At 47.1% G+C, this 19,673-nt stretch overlaps 2 protein-coding genes and 1 long non-coding RNA gene across 4 annotated transcripts; 1 reads left to right on the plus strand and 2 right to left on the minus strand.

Moving 5' to 3' along the window:
* Positions 1–110: 110 nt before the first annotated feature.
* Positions 111–2,470, plus strand: LOC124089827 (uncharacterized). Its single transcript, XR_006850873.2, has 3 exons — positions 111–253; positions 1,883–2,018; positions 2,334–2,470. It is a non-coding gene; the product is annotated as an uncharacterized LOC124089827 (long non-coding RNA).
* Mia (MIA SH3 domain containing) lies at positions 666–1,994 on the minus strand. 2 transcript variants are annotated; one of them, XM_046440043.2, is made up of 4 exons: positions 1,865–1,994; positions 1,644–1,777; positions 1,078–1,188; positions 666–757 (listed from the first exon to the last, which is right to left on the minus strand). In XM_046440043.2, exons 1-4 carry the CDS (start codon positions 1,992–1,994, stop codon positions 734–736), a joined length of 399 nt encoding a protein of 132 aa, XP_046295999.1. In that variant the 3' UTR covers positions 666–733. The 2 variants fall into 2 exon arrangements, with proteins under 2 accessions (XP_046295999.1, XP_046295998.1); XM_046440042.2 differs by having other exon boundaries at positions 666–1,188.
* A 5,202-nt stretch (positions 2,471–7,672) lies between the features above and the next one.
* On the minus strand, positions 7,673–19,538 carry Snrpa (small nuclear ribonucleoprotein polypeptide A). The gene is made up of 7 exons (XM_046440131.2): positions 19,407–19,538; positions 18,846–18,940; positions 14,616–14,788; positions 12,569–12,748; positions 9,829–10,002; positions 9,244–9,332; positions 7,673–8,051 (listed from the first exon to the last, which is right to left on the minus strand). Exons 2-7 carry the CDS (start codon positions 18,916–18,918, stop codon positions 7,892–7,894), a joined length of 849 nt encoding a protein of 282 aa, XP_046296087.1. The 5' UTR covers positions 18,919–18,940; positions 19,407–19,538; the 3' UTR covers positions 7,673–7,891.
* Between the last annotated feature and the right edge of the window lie 135 nt (positions 19,539–19,673).

Below are 19,673 nucleotides of genomic sequence, written 5' to 3' on the forward strand. Positions count from 1 at the left end.
CAGGCAGAGGGCGGGACAAAGGGTGCGGATTGGTGGCCTGAGAGGGGCTGAGTCGAAGGGGGCGGGAGCAAGGCGAGCAATTGGCAGAGCAAGTGGGAAGGGGCGGTTCCGAGATGCATCGCCCGGCGGAGGAACGGATTTGGTCAGGAGTCCGAGGGCAGAGTAGAGACTCCGGATTGGACAGGAGCAGACTTGGGGCGGAGATATGGATGCAAACAAGGGACAAGGGCAGGATTGGAGCAATCTTGAGCTGGTGGGTGAATTTCTGACCCCAAAGGCAGAAAGGAGGAAAACTGGGAGGACACACACAGGTTACTTCCCACCCGGCTTTACAGATGCACTCCAAGAAAACACCTGCTTTGCGATTTATGTTCTCTGGTCCGATTCGCGCATTCCCAATAGTTCCAACTCCCTCTCATTGGTCAGGAGAGGACACAGTCCCTCAATTGGGTGTTTGATTCCGTCTTCTCTCTTGCTTGTGTGCAAGATCTAATCTTAGGAGCCCGCCTAGGGTACCAGCTTAGAGCGAAAAGCTTTCATCAAACTCTGCCTAGCAACCATTGACGATGCCACATTCAGGGAGTTGATTGGCTAGATTCAGAAACCTGCAAAGCATTTCCTTTGTACAGCCCCACTCCACCCCCCAAAACCACAGAGACCGGCAGTTTGCACTAACTAATGTATTTGCATACGGCTAGGAGGGAAAAACAGCAGGAACCGCGGTAGGTTGAGCTCAGTGACAGTAGAAATCCCATTTCTGAAAAAGAGAAAGGGAAAACAGTGAAGAGAAAACCAGCATCAGATCTAGTGGTTTAAGCAAAAGCTGCAGCCTAGGGGCCAGGTTTGGCCACACAGGAGCTATGCAAATTAGCCTAGAGCCCTATATCTTTGCACCTTTCAAGTAGATCCCGGTGTAGAAATCACTCCCTGTTAAAGATGAGAAATTTGAGGCAAGAAAAGAATTTATCCCAGCACACACAGCAAGGCTACCAGAGAGCATAGGCGTTATATTTGCCCACCATCACAACCAAAGGGTCCTCCTCCTCCAGGAAACTTGCCACCCCTCAGGACACTCACATCTGTCTTCACATCAATTTTGCCAGGTTTCAGAGTCTGGTCCTCCCGAACAATGCTACTGGGGAAATAGCCTAGGCGAGCAGCCAGGTCTCCATAGTAATCACCCTGAACCTGGGAAACAGGAGTTAAAAGCTGGGTCTGAGAGAACCATCATTTCTGCTGGAAGCTTCTGCACTGCCTCCTATGGGATCCCCACATACCTGGCTCTAACCCTGTCATTTGGATCTGTTTAAATGTCACCTACTCATACCCCTCCCAGAGCATAAATGATTTAAAGTAGGCACCCATTCATTCAATATAAATGTTCATAGAAGCACATATTTGCTGACATTTTTGATGGCTTATTGCTCATCTCCCTTCATTAAAGGAATCGCTTGTAGTATTTTAGGTGTCTACAAAAGCAGGTGTACTTTCTAAACAAAGTAAAAATAAACTAAGTCACAGAACGTACCCTTCCCCAAGTATCTGGATATCAGTTTACCCCAAATTTGCTCTTTAGGTGGAGAAGTGGGGTCAACTCCCATCTAACCCCATAGTCCTCCCTCTTCCATTCTCCCAAGACTCACACTGCCTCCCCAGAAAAGCCGCCCTCGGCCCTTCAGCTTTGAGAAGACATAGACAATTTGACCCCTGTGTATGGTCAAGAAACGGCAGTCAGGAGCCACGTAGTCCTGAAGGGCCACAGCCATGGATATGGGGTCTGGAGAAGAAATAAAAGGGAATAACAGCACTCCATCCACAGACTGCAACCTAAGTCCCCAGCCCCCCCCCCCCTTCCCGCTCTTACGGCTGCATTCCTCATCAGCACACAGCTTCCGATCAGCCAGTTTGGGCATGGAACGGCCTGCGACAGTAGACCCTGGAAAGGCAGTCAGCAAGAGGATGACACCAAGGAGCACTGGGGACCACGCCATCATGGACTATGGAACAACAGTGACCAGGTGGGGGATGGGGTCTCCAATTTCTTCCTGCCCTCCCTCTCCCCAGAAACAAGGAAACCTGTGTTCTCAGTCCTGTCCCCGCCCAAAACCAGTCCCAAATTTTACCCACACTACCTAGAGGCTGCTATCCAGCCAAAACCATTTCAAGGACAGGGTGAGGGCTGTAGGCCCCAGGAAATGCCCAGATAGGCCCCAAGTAACCCAAGCCACTACAAGTGACAGCCACCCCCCAGCAGAGGCCCAGACATGCAGGTATGAGATATTTGAATCCCTGGAGTCAGCTCAGGTAACTGGACGCCTTCACTCTCCCTCCAGGTACAGAACCAGAGGAGCTAATGTGGAAAACCACCTTGGAATTTCCTGTGCTGAGGGGCAGAACAAAGCAACCTTTTGATTACCAGGCCCACCTCTCAGATGATCCAGTGAATACTTTATGTTGGGCCTCGGGCTAGGTAATGTCCCACCATGTTCACTATTCATCCCCAACTGCCACTTCCTGACTGGATGACCTGGGCTAAGCTATAGAAATACAGCCTCACCTTGCTCATACATAAAATGGGGATAGGAATAAAAGCAAAAGTTACAGAGCATTCATAAAGTAAATTTTTATTTGGTTAACTCAAACAGATATTCTGCATCACCTCAGAAAGGACTGTGATAACCACATGTGCATGGAAATGGAAGTGCAGAAAGTTAAGGAACTTGGCCCCTGCACGATGGCACACATCTGTAATTCCTATTAACTCACTGAAGTAAGAGGATTCAAGTTCAAGACCAGCCTAGACAACTTAGTGAGGACCTTGTCTCAAAAAAACAAAAAGGGCTGGGGATGTGGCTCAGTGCTTAAGCACCCTGGATTCAATCCCTAGTGCCAAAAAAAGAGACTTGTCTAAGCCAACACAGCCTTAGCCTTGACTAGAGGAGTCAAGATTTGCCTGCAGGCCCATAGGTATCTCTGTTCTCCGACCTCATTGGGCTCTTGTGAGGGTTAAACACTCTCATCCAAATTCAAAATGGATCTTGGGGAACCCAAGAATGTTGAGTGACCTGACAAAGATGCAGTCAACAAAATCCAGACCATCATATCTTTTTCGTTTTTGTTTTTATTTTCTTATTGCTTCTTTTTAGTTATGACAGAAGAATCAATTTTGATAAAATTATACAAGCATAGGATCAGACCATCATATCTTAACAAGGAATAAACTAACAAAGAAAGCAGGGGGGACAGAATGTAACTGAGGAGTGGCCTAGAACTTTTTTATTTTATTTTTATTGTACTGGGGATTGAACCCGGGGTTACTGAGTTACATCCCCAGTCCTCTTTTCATTTTGAGTTTCAAATTGGTGAGGCTAGCCTCGAATTTGCCTCAGACTCCCCAACTGGGATTACAGGTGTGGCCACACCCTGTTCTCTGTGTGGCCTACATTTAAAAAGATTTAAGAAGCTATCAACCAGTTACCATATGTAAACTTCTTCTGAATTCTGACTCTAAGTGTATACAGAGGTATCTATACAAATTTTGAAAATCTGAATACTAATCAGGTATTGAGTGTGGTTTAAAAGCTTATTTAGGCATGATCATGGCATTGTGTTTGGTTTGTATATTTTAGAAAATGCTTAAATACAAAGCTGATAGTGGGCTAATAGACTATTTGGGATTTGCTTCAAAATAATTTGAGGAGTAGAATCTATCTTGAAAAAAATAAGCAAAACTGAAGGAAATATGGGAGTTCAGTATACTCTTTATATGTCTTCTTTTACCAGGTATACGAGATAGTGTACTAAGTATATTTAAAGGGGTTCAGAGTATAGCTCAGTGGTACAGCGCATGCTCAGCATATACCAGTTTGTGGGACTCAATACCTAGCACCACTCCCCCCACCAAAAAAATGGTATTTAGAACACACTCCACCTGTAATTCTAGAGAATGAAACAGAAGAATCACAAGTTCAAGGATCGCCTGGGAACTTAGTGAGAACCTGTCTCAAAATAAAAAGGGTGGGGATGTAGCTCAGTGGTAGAGCATCCCTGGGCTCAATTCTCAGTACTGCTGAGGCGAGAGGGAGGAAGAGGAAAGGGGATGGGGGGAAGGAAAGAGAAGGAGAAGAGAATATGCTCAATACTGTGGCCCCAGTATTACTGATGAAGTCACAAAGTTATAGAAATGACTTTATTTTCCAAAGCCCAATTTACTTACCCATTGCTGGATAATAATTATCCCAAAATGTAGTAGCTTAAAACCACATTATAGCTATTTCTCTGGGTCAGAAGTCTAAACATGGCTTAGCTAGTTGCCTATGGGCCTACAAGGCTACAATCAATCTGTCAGCCAGGGGTGCAGGTCCATCGACAGCTGGACTTGGGGAAGATCTGATTCCAAGCTCTCAGACAATGGTTGGAAAGATTCAGTTCCTTGTGGAAACCGGACTGTGGGCCTCTGTCCTCATTAGCTGTTGGCTAGAGGTTTCCCTCAGCTTCTTGCCACATGTATCTCTTCAAAGACAGCTAGCAACAAGAAGCCATTCTTTATAATCTTATCATGGAAGTGACATCCCATTATTTTTGCTGTAGTGTCCACTCCCCACCATCAGCAGTTTTCAATTTCTGTGGTTTCAGTTACCAGCCTTCTGAAAATATTAAATGGAAAATTCCAGAAATAAACAATGACTTTAAAAGTCACCCTTATTTTGTTTAATAGTAGCCCCAAAGCTTAAGAGTAATGATTCTGCTTACTATAGTGATATATGCGTACCCACATTTATAGCAGCATAATTCATAATAGCCAAGTTATAGAACCAGCGTAGATGTGCCTCAACAGATGAATGAATAATGAATGTCTGATATATACACACAACGGCATTCTACTCAGTCATAAAGAACAAAATTACGTCTTTTGCAGGAAAATGGATGAAACTGGAGCTAATGAAATGAGTCAAAACTCAGAAAGTCAGGGGTCATGTTTTCTCTTCTATGTGGAAACTAGAGAGAAAAAAGAAAAAAGGGAACGAAGACAGGATCTCATGCAAATAAGAGGAAGACCATTAGAGTAGAGGATGGGGACTAGGGAAAAGGAAGGGAAAGAAAAGTAGAGGAAAATACACCAAATTATGCGATGTGCATGTACACATATATCACAATAAATCTATTAGGTAGTTATGATGTAGCAATTAAAAAAGCAGCAATGATGCTGAGAGGCCATAAAGTGCTTTAAGTTAAAAAGTGATGAGGAAAGGAAATGAAATCAGGATGAGGTTGCTAAGATCCATGGTTAAGAATGACTCTTGTGTGAAATTATGAAGGAAAAGGAAATTCATGTGAGTTTTGCTATCACACCTTAAACAGCAAGTTACAGCCTCAGTGCATGACAAATACTTACAGATGGAAAAAGCACTGCACGGTTTGGTGCAGCTCCTGGCTTCAGGAATGTACAGGAGGTCTTAGAATGCATTCTTCACAGAAAAATGCGGGGCTGCTATATTCACTTGAAGCAGGTCACTAGGTCCAGCTCATGCTCAAAAGGGGATTTCAGCTGGGTGCAGTAGCATATGCCTGTAATACCAGCTGCTCGGGAGGCTGAGACAGGAGGATCCAGTTCAAAGCCAGCCTCAGCAAAAGACAGGCACTAAGCAACTCAGTGAGACCCTGTCTCTAAAATACAAAATAGGGCTGGGGATGTGGCTCAGTGGCCGAGTGCCCCCGAGTTCAATCCCCAGTATCCGTGCCCCAAAAGGGTGGGGGGGCGGGGAGAGGATTTCACAAAAGTGAGAATATCAGAGGCTGGTCATTATCAGAAACAATCTTAGAGGCTAGCTACCACACCCAAGCTTTATCCATGACCCAGAGGCAGCCACGGCAAGCCCCACAGTCCATCCTATATCCTTCTCGCTCCAATTGTATCCACATAAACAGGGCCACCAAAGCACAGGTCTATGGAACACAATGCACACTGCATTCCCTGGAGGTCTTCCTTCTCCCTAGTCCCCAACACTCACTCCCACCACGGAACCATCACACTGCTTCCAGATATTCACATGGGAGGCTGTTCCTTGTCTTTTGGGGTTCAGACCCCAAATCGCCTCTCTGCAATGCTTCCCCCTCAGCTTTCTCTTCTGTCTTGCTGAGGAGAAATCAGGCTCTGGGGTTGTCACCAGCCAGAAACAAAATGAGGTAGTAGAGGATCTGACTCATGTCTCACGTGTAAACTTGTTTCCACTAGAGACCCACACGCAGAAGACCATTCTCCAGAGGATCCACACCACTCCCAGGGCCCTCAACTCTGTACTGAGTGATCCAAACTTTTTTTTGCTGGGCAGAGGCGGGACACAAAACAAGTTTGTGGTCAGGGAGGAGTCTGTCAAATGGCTTCAGCCATTTCTACAAACCCAGCACCCATCACCACAGGCCATGAGCCTAAGTCACTTCTACTCAGATACACCTTCTGAGGGCCTTTTCTTGACACCCACAACTGTTCCCAGTCCTGCTACCCCACCCCAGCACTTGTGCTTCCATTAGAATACTTGAAACTAGCTCATCTACTTATTTCATTACATTCTCTAACTCTAGAATCTAAAGTGTTTATTTAGTACCTAATAGGTACTACTAAGCAAAAATGCTGATTTGGGTGCTTGCTAAGTACCTGGTAGCATAAGTGTGTATGTGAATGTGTGGGTTTTGGGAGGAGAGTGAGTACTAACCTTATTGCAGTATTAACAGGATTCCTCTTCACATAGGAACAAAATGAAGCTCAGGGGAGGGACATCAATTGCACATGGGGTAACAGGGACTTCCCAGAGTGGAAACCAGGACTGGTTGGCCACAAAAGCCACACATCATAGCCACTAGGCTGTGGTGCCCAAAGTGGTAGGTGAGATGTCTCCACTGACCTGCTGCAGTAACACCGCATCATTTAACAAAGATGGCAATCCCTCTCTTCTTCCTCTTCAGACCACACAGGAAAAATTCTGCATTTGACGATGCACGACTTCAATTTTTTTTTTTTTAAGTGTTGGGGAGCCTCACGCTTGTCAGGCAAATGCTCTACCACTGAGCCACATCCCAGTCCTTTTTATTTAATGACAGGGTCTTGCTACGTTGCCCGGGCCAGCCTTCAACTTGGGATCCTCCTGCCTCAGTCTCCAAAGTAGGATTACAGGCGTGCACCTCTGCACCCACTTACTTTGTCTCTTCTAACAAGACTTTTTTTGGAGCACTCTACAACTGAGCTACATCCCCAGCCCTTTTTTATTTTTGAGACAAAGTCTTACTAAGATGCCCAGGCTGGCCTTGATCTTGCAATCTTCCTGCCTGTGGAGGCAGGAAGACATTCCTCTTTAATGGAGAGAGCAAAGCAGGAGCAGAATTAGGCTTAAAGCCTAAGCGGGAGATGACATCCAGATAAAATGGTGTGTCGCTGGAGGTGCATCCTTGTGCAATACACAACCTGCCAGTACATGGCAGGCCTCCATTTCTACTTCTTGCCCCAAATGCTGACTTGAGACAACAGAAAATTGCCAAAGCAGTATTAACATTATTATACTACTGTGTGTTTCCCCAAGTTTGCAAACCCCAAAATGCCAAGAGGTCCAAAAGCCCATGATGTGCTGATGTGGAGAGAAGGGAACCATGGAAAGCAAGAAAATAAAGAGACAAACGGTTGCGAAAAACCAAACCTCAAAAAACCACTTTAATTCCAGCCTTACAGCGCCAGGTGCAATGTCTGGGGACAGACTCTGGGTACAATGCTGTGTGGCGACCACGCACTCACACACGGCTCTGAGAAGGCCCCCAAAGGGGGACTTACCTTCAGGGTCTGAGCCAAGGGGGAAGGGACAGCCCCAGAACAGGGGTTAAGGACAGGCCTAGGGAAAAGATGCTACTTCTTGGCAAAGGAGATCTTCATGGCGTTGTTCTGGGTGATCTTAAAGCCCTGGAGGGCATCCCGAGCTGCCCCTGCCTGCACCTCGTTGTCAAACTCCACAAAGGCGATGTCATGCCGCCCAGGGACCAAGCGGACCTCCTTGAAGCCAGGGAACCTGAGAGAAGGAAATGACAGACCTCAGACATGTCTGTCCCCCTAACATTTTGGCAGGTAGAGTGCAGAGGCCAGGAAGATGCTGAACATCTTACAATGCTCAGGACAGGCCCCCACGACAAAGGAATAGCCCATACAGAACATGCAGCGCTGAGCTGAGAAACCCAATGTAAACAAGCTGCTTAATGAAAAATCTTAACATGACACCCGGGAAACCACAACCTTGATGACGACACCGAATGCCGAAACCCCATCCTTCCCCCATCACAACCCACTTCCAGCTTCGAAAAGAATCGCTACTCTCACTTTTCCAATACGCTGATGTGCTGCTGCTTTAATCTCCCTTTTCTCATTCCTTACTGCCTTCTCAGCTAGAAAACCTTCCTCAGTTTACCGGGCATCTTCTTCCACCAGTATTTTCACAAAAATACACACTGTTTTGTGGACATGGCATACAAGTGATATTGTTTCAATTTTGTTCAGTTTCTCAAAAATTCCTCAGCATTATCATAAAGCAACTATTACATTGCCGTCTCCACTTCTCCAAATGGCCACACTGTAGGCCATGGTAAGTATCGGCATGAGCCATCCCATCTTCAGGGCTGCCTCCTACTCCCCACAGTGACACTGTGACGATTACCCCTTTCACAGCTACTTGGAACTGACTTGTTTTAAGACTTTCTGTGGGACACACGAAGCAGAACCACTAGGTGAACTCGCCCACATCCACAACACCCATTTAACAGTCGCTCCACCTGATGGCCACACAGTCTCGTCCTCCTCAGCATGGCACCAGGGTTCACACACCTCCACCTTTTTGTCAGCTAGCCAGTGATCAATGAGGTCTTGCTATCATATACACCTTGCGCGGCTGAACACCGATCTCATCCATTTTTCCATTTTAAAGATTAGAAAAATGAACCAAAACCTGGGTTGACAAAGGCCAGCATGTGCTGGCCATGGTTACCCAATCTGTCTCATCACCAGCTTTGGCTTCCTCCTCCTCCTCCTCCTCCTCCTCCTCCTCCTCCTCCTCCTCCTCCTCCTCCTCCTCCTCCACCTTCAGTTGCTATCCCTACTGCCAAGCCTGAGTTGGCTTGGGGCTCTGCCAGCACAATTCCAAGGCTCACTCCCCTGGTGACACCTTCTGGCCATCACCCTCTAGCTCTAGCCCAGCTACCAGCCCTACTTACTGGTTGAAAAGCATGGACAGCATGAGCTCGTTGGTCTCCTCTGGCAGATTGGTAAGGAACAAGATGTGATTTGGTGGATTCTCGGAAAGCTGCAGGAGAGGAAAGGAAGCCCATGAGCATGAAGTGCTGAGTGGACTGGAGGGATCCATGGTGTTGCCCTCTACTCACCACCCCTCCCACTGCTTGGATTCTGTCTAGCACCTCTCAAACATGCTGTTGCCCCTCTACCTACACCCTGTACCCCTATAAACTGCAGGCCATAAAACAGCAGAGGTTTCTGTTTTATCCCTTGAGTACAGCATAAGCGCTGGTACACGAGCAGGTGCTCAATAGAAGTTTACAAAACGAACCTAGATGCTGGGCACCGCTCCAGCCTCGACCTGCCCTACCAGACCTCCACCAAACATGCCAATTCCTCTCTACCCCAGGGTCCAAGCCCATTGCTATGAGCTCACTACTGAGGTATCTCTGCTTCAGTACCAACTCCTTGGGAGTCTGCCCAAACCACCCAATCTAAAGCAGCCCCTGCACGGTCCCCATCTATCCTATATTTCATATGAAACCCTGGAGGGACTGAACACTTACAGGTTGGGCAGGTGGCATCTGCCCTGGCATAAGCTGTTGTGGGGGCATGGCCCCTGGTGGGATCTGGCCTGGTGCAAGGCCTGGTGGCGGGATCATGCCAGGGGGTGGCATGTAGGGAGGCTGGCCGGGCATGTGGTGCATGATGCGGGGTGCCTGAGTCATCGGAGGCATGCCCTGTGGAGAAAGAGCAGGACTGAGGACAGGAGAAGGCGCGGCTACAGTGCCCGCAGGAGACAAAGGAGCAAAGGCTGTTAGAAGAAACCCTGTAGGTAAGAAATAAAAGAGAAGGAGGCCAAAAAAAGGCACCAAGATACCAGATTGAGCAAAAGGGACCTGGGCTCAAGGGTAACAGTACATCAGAAAACAAATTTTCTAAAAGAATTTTTAAGGGGGGCTGGGGATGTGGCTCAAGTGGTAGCGCGCTCGCCTGGCATGCGTGCGGCCCGGGTTCGATCCTCAGCACCACATACAAACAAAGATGTTGTGTCCACCGAAAAATAAATAAATATTTAAAAAAAAAAAAAAAAAAAAAAAAAAAAAAAAAAATTTTTAAGGTATAAAAATTAGTGGGACCCAACCTTGTTTACAGATATATAAATAGAAAAAAAGACGGAGGTGGAAATGCAAACAACTGTGAACTCACAGGTGTAGAAAAATGCTAAGGAGCATCCTGTACTTTAGCTTCTAAGAAACAAAAACTAAATAAAGAAACAGACCCAGAGACGTGGGGAGAAACAAAGATAATGGAGGGCTGGAATGTGGCTCAGTGGTAGAGCCTTCGCTTTAGCATGAACAGGCTCCGGCATGCATCCCCAGCACCACAGCAAAAGAAAGGTGGGGTGGGCATGGAAGACAGCAATGGAAAGAGACGGTCAGGGAAGGTACAAATGGTTGCCAGAGAGGTGATGTGGGAGCCAGCCCAGGGCGCACAGCACACAGTGTAGCCCAGAGCAAGCCTCCAACCTTAGAAGTCAAATATGGAGGGAAGGCTAGGCCCCCAAGAGACTGGTAACAACGGAAAAGCCCAACAGAGACTCAAGACACCATCACTGACTCCAGACAAAATGTGACACAGCCTGAGCACCATAAGACTCTGAGGACATTTTCCTGTTTTCTTAACTCTTCTTCTGTTAGTTGTCACATTCAGGTCTATGACTCAGCTGAAACTACTTTTTATATACAATATGAGGGGACAATAATTTTTTTCTCTTACAGATCCAACTGCCCAGCATCACTTACTGGGAAAAAAATAAGTTCCACTGAACTGCAGTGGCACCCTCATCATACATCAAGTGGCCAACGTGTGTGACTATTTCTAGACTTTGTTCCACCCACTGGTCCATCTTTCTACTATTTTGCCAACAGTACATCATATCGATCGCTGCAACTTCATAACGAGTCTTCTGCCCCAGCTTTAATCATCTTGCCTGCCTTGGCCTGGCCTTTCCAAGCATTGTCTACTGATCTCTTACTGGGATTTGGACTGCAGCAATTGTGTTTAATACTCAGATCAGCTGGGCACAGTGGCACACACCAGTAATCCAAGTGGCTCGCAAAGCTAAAGCAGGAGGATCGTGAGTTCAAAGCCAGCCTCAGCAAAAGTGAGGCGCCAAGTTATTCAGTGAGACCCTGTCTCTAAATAAAACACAAAATAGGGCTAGAGATGTGGCTCAATGGTCAAGGGTTCAATCCCTGGTACCCAAAACAAACAAACAACAACAAAAAAAAAACACTTAGATCAAGTGTAGAGAGAACCAATCTCTTAACAAGATGGCACTGAGTCTTCTCATCGATTGCTGAAGTCTCCTATTTCTCCCAGCAACCTTCTGTTGTTTCAGGTAGCAATTTTACGCGTTTTTCCCTTGGTAATATGAACTTTGTTATAAGCACATAGAAATAGAACTTTTTTCACATGGATCTTTTTTTTTTTTTAGAAAGAATTTTTTTTTTTTAATATTTATTTTTTAGTTTTCGGCGGACACAACATCTCTGTTTGTATGTGGTGCTGAGGATCGAACCTGGGCCGCACGCATGCGAGGCGAACACGCTACCGCTTGAGCCACATCCCCAGCCATCACATGGATCTTATATGCAGCAACCTTTCCAAATTAAATTCATTTATTTGTCCCAACAGTCAGTAGATTCTTTTGGATTTTCTACATAACTGGTGACTTAAAAAGACACATAATAGGTGGTGTTGTAATTCCAGCTACTCAGGAGACTGAGACAAGGATCAAATTTGAGGCCAGGTTCAGCAACTTAGCAAAACCCTGTCTCAGAATAAAAATTAAAAAGGGATGAGAAAGCCAGGCATGGTGGTACAGGCCTAGAATCCCAGCAACTCACGAGGCTGAGATAGAAGGATAAGAGTTCAAGGCCAGCTTCAGGGCTTAACAAAATCCTGTCTCAATAAAAAAGGGTGGGGATGTAGCTCAGTGGTAGAGCACCCCTGGGTTCAACCCCAAATACCACCCCTGCCCCCAAAAAAGATACAGACATTAAAATCAAGGTCAAGGAGAGAAGTTAGATGACAGGCATGGAAAAAGATCTTCAGAAACAATCAAGTAGGGAGAGATCAGGAATTTCAACCCCACCAAAAGACACACAATCTCTGTAAGAAAATGGAATGGAAGCATCCGAGTCCCCACAGGGAGAACATACCCCACACTGCCCCCACGTCAGGCCATGTGGCCAAGAAAGGCCTAGTGATGACAGGGATGCGTCTCTGTGCCCTGCTTACCGGGACAGGCCCCTGGACAGCTCCCACCACGGGAGCAGCCGCCCCACCCTGCACAGCCTTCTTGGCAGCTGGGGTCTCCTGGCTCTTGGGCTTCCTCTTCTCCCGCTTGCGGTCCCTCTCCACAAAGGTGCCCTTCATCTTGGCAATGATATCTGAATCAGTCTTGGCATACTGGATACGCTACCAAACAGAGAACAGAAAGATTAAGGGCGGGGATTTCAGAGCCACATTGCCTAGGTTCAATTTTAAGAGCAGAGCACTTGCCTAGCATGCATGAGGCCCAGGGTTTGAAATTTAACACCACTTAAAAAAAAAAAAAAAAAGAGTTGCCTCAATATTCATCTATAAAATGGGGATTATGGAATTCCCCACATGGAAGGATTGCTATAAGAACTAGACACAGCAACTGCTCAGAAAATAAGTTATTGGTATTTTTAAAGAGAGATGGGACAGCCCCAAGTATCAGGCCAAAGACAGCCTGAGAAGGCAAAGCTAGGACACAAGGATTATGCAGGGGAGTTCCAGCCGCAAGGATCAGTCATTCAGGCTAAATCTGATTCATGCCGCTGCCTGCAGAGAACCCACTGCACATCAGGCCCCATTTTAGGCTCTGAGAGCACAGCGGTGAGCAGATCAGACAAAAGCCCTGCCCAGATGGTGCCTTCTCAGTGAATGAAGGTACAATGAAGAGTCAAACACGAACTGAGATGGGGTTGTCATTGTTGAAAGGGGAATTTTCAGACAGGATAGCCAGGAATGCCACCCCTGTACCAAGAATGCACTAACTTGTGCACAGACAGAAAGGAAGGCAGGGAATGAGCCATAAGGACATCTGGTAATAGAGCCTTCTAGCAAAGAAACAGCCATACAAAGAGCTAAGGCCTCTGTGGTGTGTTCCAGGAATAGCAAAGAGACTCAAGAGATGAGAAGTAAATGTCATAAGGTCAACTGGGGACCACAGTGAAGGCTTTGTGTTTTCTTAAAAAGACGACAGCTAGGAGTATTGTGAGGACAGTGACAAGCCCTCACTGTCATAAAACAGAGGCTGTGGGGCTGGAGATGTAGCTCAGTGGTAGGGAACTTGCCTAGCACGTGCAAGGCCTGGGTTCCATCCCCAGCACCTCAAAAAAAGGATGGTGGTGATAGAGAATGGCCTGTGGAGAACAGGGATCAAAGCAGGGAGCCTAGGCCGGAAGCAGTGGTGCCCACCTGTAATACCAGCGGCTTGGAAGGCTGAGGCGGAGGATTGCGAGTTCAAAGCCAGCCTCAGAAAGGCAGAGGCGCTAAGCAATTCAGTGAGACCCTGCCCTTAAATAAAATACAAAATTGGTCTGGGGATGTGGCTCAGTGCCCTGAGTTCAATACCCAGTACCAAAATAAAAAATTAAAAAAAAAAGAAAAAAGCAGGGAGCTTAGTAAGCAGACCACCACTGTTGTCCTGACGAGGGAAGGGGGTGTCTAGAACAGGTCAGCAACAGGGAGGGAGGGATGAGAAGCAGGCCACTGGTAGTTTTGAAGATAGAGACAACAGCACTTTCTGACAACTCACACATACCTGAGTGCTTAATATGCTCCAAGTAGTGACTTGGGAAAAACGCGAGAGAAGGAATGACATTGCAAAAACATTCATAATTTTAAATCCTCAAAAATCAATTCCTAAGCCTGAGATGTGGTGCACTCCTGTAACCCCAGCTATGTGGGAGGCCAAAGCAAGAGGATCACGAATTTGAGGCCATTCTTGCAACTGGCTCAAAATAAAAAAGAGGATGTGGTTCTGTAGTAACGTGCTCCAGGTTCAATGCCTAGTACCACCAAACAAACCAACCAACCCAATCCTGAGATGCTTGAGAAAGTAACTAGAAGATGTGACACCAGGCTCACACCCAGAAGTTACGAGTAGTAGCCTTCAACACTCTGTCCTCTCCAGACAGAGGGAAGAAGCCCACCAGTTCCTGGCGCCCACTGCCTCCCACAGGATCTGCCTGGACTTACCACACCCACAAACACACATAACCCACACATACATAACTGCTGTGCGAGTGCTCACCATGGGCTTGTCATAGAAGGGGAAACCCTGCATGGATCGCAGGGCATTGGTGGCGCTGCTGACCTCCTTGAAGATAACAAAGGCCTGACCTCTCATCTTGAGGCTCCGCGACACCAGAATATCCAGGATCTGGCCAAACTGGGAGAAAATGGCATACAGGGACTTCTTCAGCTCTGCAGTCAGGAAAAGAAAGAGCAGTCAGGAAAAGAAAGAGCGACGGAGAGCTTCTATTTTCAGAGAGGCACGGCCCAGGCACAAGGCCAACTGAGAAGGTACCCAGAATGCCACAGGCAGTAAACTCTGAAGACCCCCCCAACAAGAGCAGCAGCCTGCCAAGGACCACTCAAGTGACTGAGTACGTTCTTCTACAAGAAGTGGACCTCAAGACACCTGCCTGCTGAGCTGCCAGGAGGAACACGAATGCCCAGTGCACAGTGCTCCTTAAAGACAGGCACTTCTTTCCGTTGCCACTCACATCCTGACACAGGCCCTCTCAATGCCGTCCTGGTAAGTTTCCCAAACTCATGTCTGCCCAAACACCAGCTCACCCCCAAGCCTCCAGTCACACTGGTCTCCCAGCCCTTTCTCAAGACAAACACACCCATCTACCACCAGGTATCTGTACTAGCTGGAGAAAGGAACCACCTTCTCTAGATGTTTCCACGGATGCCTCCTTCTAATCATTCAGGTCTCAACAGAAATGTTGCCACTTCCTAGAAGCCTTCTCTGACCACCGTGTCAACACATCACTCTGTGTCCCTCCTCCTGCCTCTCACCTTATCCTATTTGCCTTTACTTCATGACATTTTCCAACTCCTGACCTAATGTTTACTCACTGTCTTCACAGCTACAGGCCACTCTGAGTTGTTTGCTGCAGTCTCCCCATGCCTAGGTCAGACTCCAGCACACAAACATACATGGGTAAAAATACCATATAATGTCGGGCATGATGGCACATGCCCATAATCTCTAGTGGCTCGGGAGTCTAAAGCAGGAGGATGGCCCGTTCAAAGCCAGCCTTGGCAACTTAGAGAGGCCCTAAGCAACTAGCAAGACCCTGTCTCTAATTAATGTCGAAAAAAGGTCTGACTCAGTGGTTAAGTGGCCCCAGATTCAATCCCTGGTACAAAAAAAAAAAAAAAAGCCAGGCATGGGGGCACATGCCTGTAACCCCAGCAGCTTGGGAGGCTGAGGAAGGAGGATTGTGAATTCAAAGCCAGCCTTGGCAAAAGCGAGGCACTTAGCAACTCAGTGAGACCCTGTCTCTAAATAAGATACAAAATAGGTCTAGTCAAGTGCCCCTCAGGTCAATTCCCGGTACCAAAAAGAAAAAGATACTGCGAAATGTTACATGGAAATTACTTCATAAATCCTCACTAAAGAGCTGGGCGGGGCTCAGTGGTACAGCCTTGCCTACCATGTGGAAGGCACTGGGTTCAATTTAGCCCCTCATACAGATAAATAAGGTAAAATAAAAATCCTCACAAAAATCCCACGAGGTGTCATCACTGACTTCCAATTTTACTAAGAAGAATCAGGCTCTCACAGGATCCAACACTGACAGTGCTGAGAACATGACGGCGCCAGCTCCACAACCCAATTTCATCTGAACCAGGCCCCCCAAACACCTCCCCAGCAAACTGTCTTGTTTTACAGCAAGTGGGACTTGAACAAAACACAGGAACCGTCTTGTGAAAACTGTAACAAGGTCTTAGGCAAAAAAAAAAAGGTGCCAGAGACACAGCTGTGCGTGTGCTGGGGGAGACAAGGGTCAAGGATGCGTTGAAGGAATCTGCCAAAAATTCCCCTGGTGGGGACATTTCTGGTTTTCCTCTCGTGTTCCATCCCCTGAGGCAGTCTAGACATCCGTCACTCCCCTGGCCTCCGGACTTTTCCCTCTTCTGCCTCTACTCCTGCCCATTCAAGTCTGCCTTCCAGTCAGGAAGACATTCTATAAGGGACACAACCAAGACAAGGAGCAGCGTGGCTTCCCAACACCCTCAGAATAAAGTTCCATGCCTCCCTCCCCACGGCCACGAGCCCTGTAAGCCATCAGTGCGCTGCTCACTGGGAAGTTTCTCCAATATTTACAGGCCTCTAAGCCTCAGATCCAAACTACCTGTAATTCCCAGAATGCTTCAGGCTCTTTCACCCTAGACATTTGCACATCCTGGTGCAAATATGACACAGTCTTCTATCTCATGGTAATACACATACCACTTCCTCTACCTGGAAAGTTCTTCCAAAATATTTCCTATCAAGCCAAATGAATCTACCTCTTTTCTAGGCTTCCAATCCCAGCTTTCCACTCTGCCTGTGCCTCCCGCCCCCATAATGGCCCTCCCAACTCTGAGCTTCAAAGACTAGTGGTGCAGAACCAGGACTCCTGGTCACCAGTGAGTCCACAGCACTGTGCAGTACAGGCTGAGCATGACATTCTTAAAGAATACATGGAATTTACATTCCTAGGTGTTTTGAGAGAGAGAGAGAGAGAGAGAGTGTGTGTGTGTGTGTAGTGCTGAGGATTGAACCCAGGGTCTTGAGTATGTGAGGCAAGCACTCTACCAACTGAGCTATAAACCCCAGCCTCATTCCTAGGTTTTAGTGGGTTTTACAGCACTTGGGACTGAACCCAGAGGTAGACAAGTACTTCAAAGAGATTATATCCCTAGTCCTTTCTAAAAATTTGTTTTGAGACAGGGCCTCACTAAATTGCTCAAATTGGCCTCAAACTTGTAATCCTCCTGCCCCCAGCCTCCAGAGTTGCTGAGATTATAGGCACACACCACCACCCAGCCCTTGTTTTGGTTTAACAAAAATGTTGTTGGTAATCTCTTATTTAATCCCAGTGACATTCTTTGGTTCTCCTAAAATTTTTCTGGAAGTCATGAGTTTGTTTTTTTGTTTTTGTTGTTTGTATCAAGGATTGAACATTGCTGAGGCTGGTCTCAAACCTGGCAATCTTCCTGCCTCAGTTTCCCAAGTGGCTGGGATTACAGCGGTGTGCCACCCAAGTCCGTTTAATAACAGCTTTTATTCCACCCCCACTAACTGCTGGGTACCATGAAATGAAGCACTACGCAAAGGTTTAGTTAATCTGATCCCAAAACATTCATTCAAAAAAAGTTATGATTTTGCCCAGTTTTCAAATAAGATTCAGAGAAGGTGAAAATTGGACGGGGGTTGTGATTCAGTGGCAGAAGGCTTGCCTTGCACATGTAAGGCACTGGGTTCGATCCTCAGCACCGCATAAAAATGAATAAACAAAATAAAGATTAAAATAAATAAATAAAGGTGAAAATTTACTAAAGAAAGTGGAAGTGTCTTTCTGATTTCAAGAACTGATTAATTCAGTCCCGGGCACGGTGGCGCACACCTGCAATCCCAGTGGCTCTGGAGGCTGAGACAGAAGGATGGTGAGTTCAAAACTAGCCTCAGTAAAAAGCAAGGCACTAAGCAACTCAGTGAGACCCTGTCTCTAAGAGGGGCTGGGATGGGGTCAGTGGTCGAGTGCCCCTGAGTTCAATCCCTGGTACAAAAAAAAAAAAAAAACCTAAATTCCTAGGCTGGGGTTGTGACTCAGTGGCAGAACACCTGCCTCACAAGTGTGAGGCACTGGGTTCAATCCTAGCACCACATAAAAACAAATAAAGGCACGGAGTCCATACACAACTAAAAAAATATTTTTAAAAATAAAGTTTAAGTCTCACTTTCCCAGTCTCAGAAATGAGAATGACAGTAGTGCCCTCCTACGGGTCTATTTTGAAAATTAAAAATTACACAAATACATAAATTAGTCCCTGGTTCAGAGTGTTAACCATCACTAATATATATTTCCACAAATGACCAAGACAACCTCAGTATCAGCCCTTACAGAGCTTACAGGCCAGAGGGAAGACAGCATGACTGTAGAGTGATCCTGGCTTGAGTGGGCATACCCAGGACCTATGGGAAATCAGTGGCAGCCACGTGATGGGAGAGCAGATCCAGGAGGGCTTCCTGGAGGGGGAGTCCTGTAAGCTAAAATCTTAAAGGATTATCAACAGCGACCGGTTACAGGGAAGAGTGTTAGATGTATGCGGAAGACACAGGAAGCAGTATGTACAAAGACCACGGAGTTAACTTATTCGTTTGTCTGAAGAAGACGGAGAAAGAGAAGCAGGTACTTGAGGTGGAAAGGGACAAGCTCATGCGCGATAGACCATGGTCCAGCGCATCGCGAGCACTCACCATCCTTCTTGATCTTCTCATTGAGGTTGTTGATATAAATAGTGTAGTTGGGGCGGGTCTCGGGAACTGCCATGGAGAGAGGTACCGAGGTACGGCTTAAAGAAGGAAGAGGGTGAGTTAAGACTTGGGTTTTTCCAAATCCTTTCTCCCGAACGGAGAGAAAAGACTCTACTTAGGGATCTTCCTTCCAAGAGGAAGTCAGGTAAGACAGGAGTTGGGGGTGAAGGCACAGCTTGGGCAACAATGCGAGCCAGGGATTCCGCTCCTCCGGCCCGCGTGCTGAGAGAAATCTCGAGAAATTTACTACAAATCCCGGGATGCTCTACGCGGCCCGGCAGGCGGAGCGTCCCAAGTGGCAATTCCCATTGGCTCACGCACCCAAAGGGCGGTCCGAGGGGAAACCCGGATGTAAGAGCCAGTTTAAGAAAGCAGGGAAGCTTTTGGACATCATGGCCTCGCACAGCGAGAACGCTTCCCCAACCGAGGTGCGGGAAGGCCGGACGCCAAGTGCTCCTCCCGCCTTCCTGGCGCCAATAGCCGCTTGGGCCCGAGAAAACTTACCGACAGGGCCTCAAGTCCCCCAAGTGGCGCCAGGTACGTTCTTCAAACCAGACCACAAGGATTCCTCTTCTGGCTCCGCCTTTCCTTTTATGCAATCCAATCCCTGCCGGGAAATTCAGTAGTTCGACCAATCGGAGGAAGCGTCGTCCCTGGGCCCTGAACTTGCCAATCAAAACCACACTTGGGTTCCCGCCTCAACAGAAAAGTCCCGCCCCTCTGCAAGGAGTCCGGCCTCAGTCGCGCCGGAGCCTACAGACCAATCAGCGA

This window comes from Marmota monax, unplaced genomic scaffold (genome assembly GCF_021218885.2).
Source record: "Marmota monax isolate L192 unplaced genomic scaffold, Marmota_monax_Labrador192_F-V1.1 WCK01_AAM20220418_F8-fsc00228, whole genome shotgun sequence".
NCBI classification, from domain to species: Eukaryota; Metazoa; Chordata; class Mammalia; order Rodentia; family Sciuridae; genus Marmota; species Marmota monax.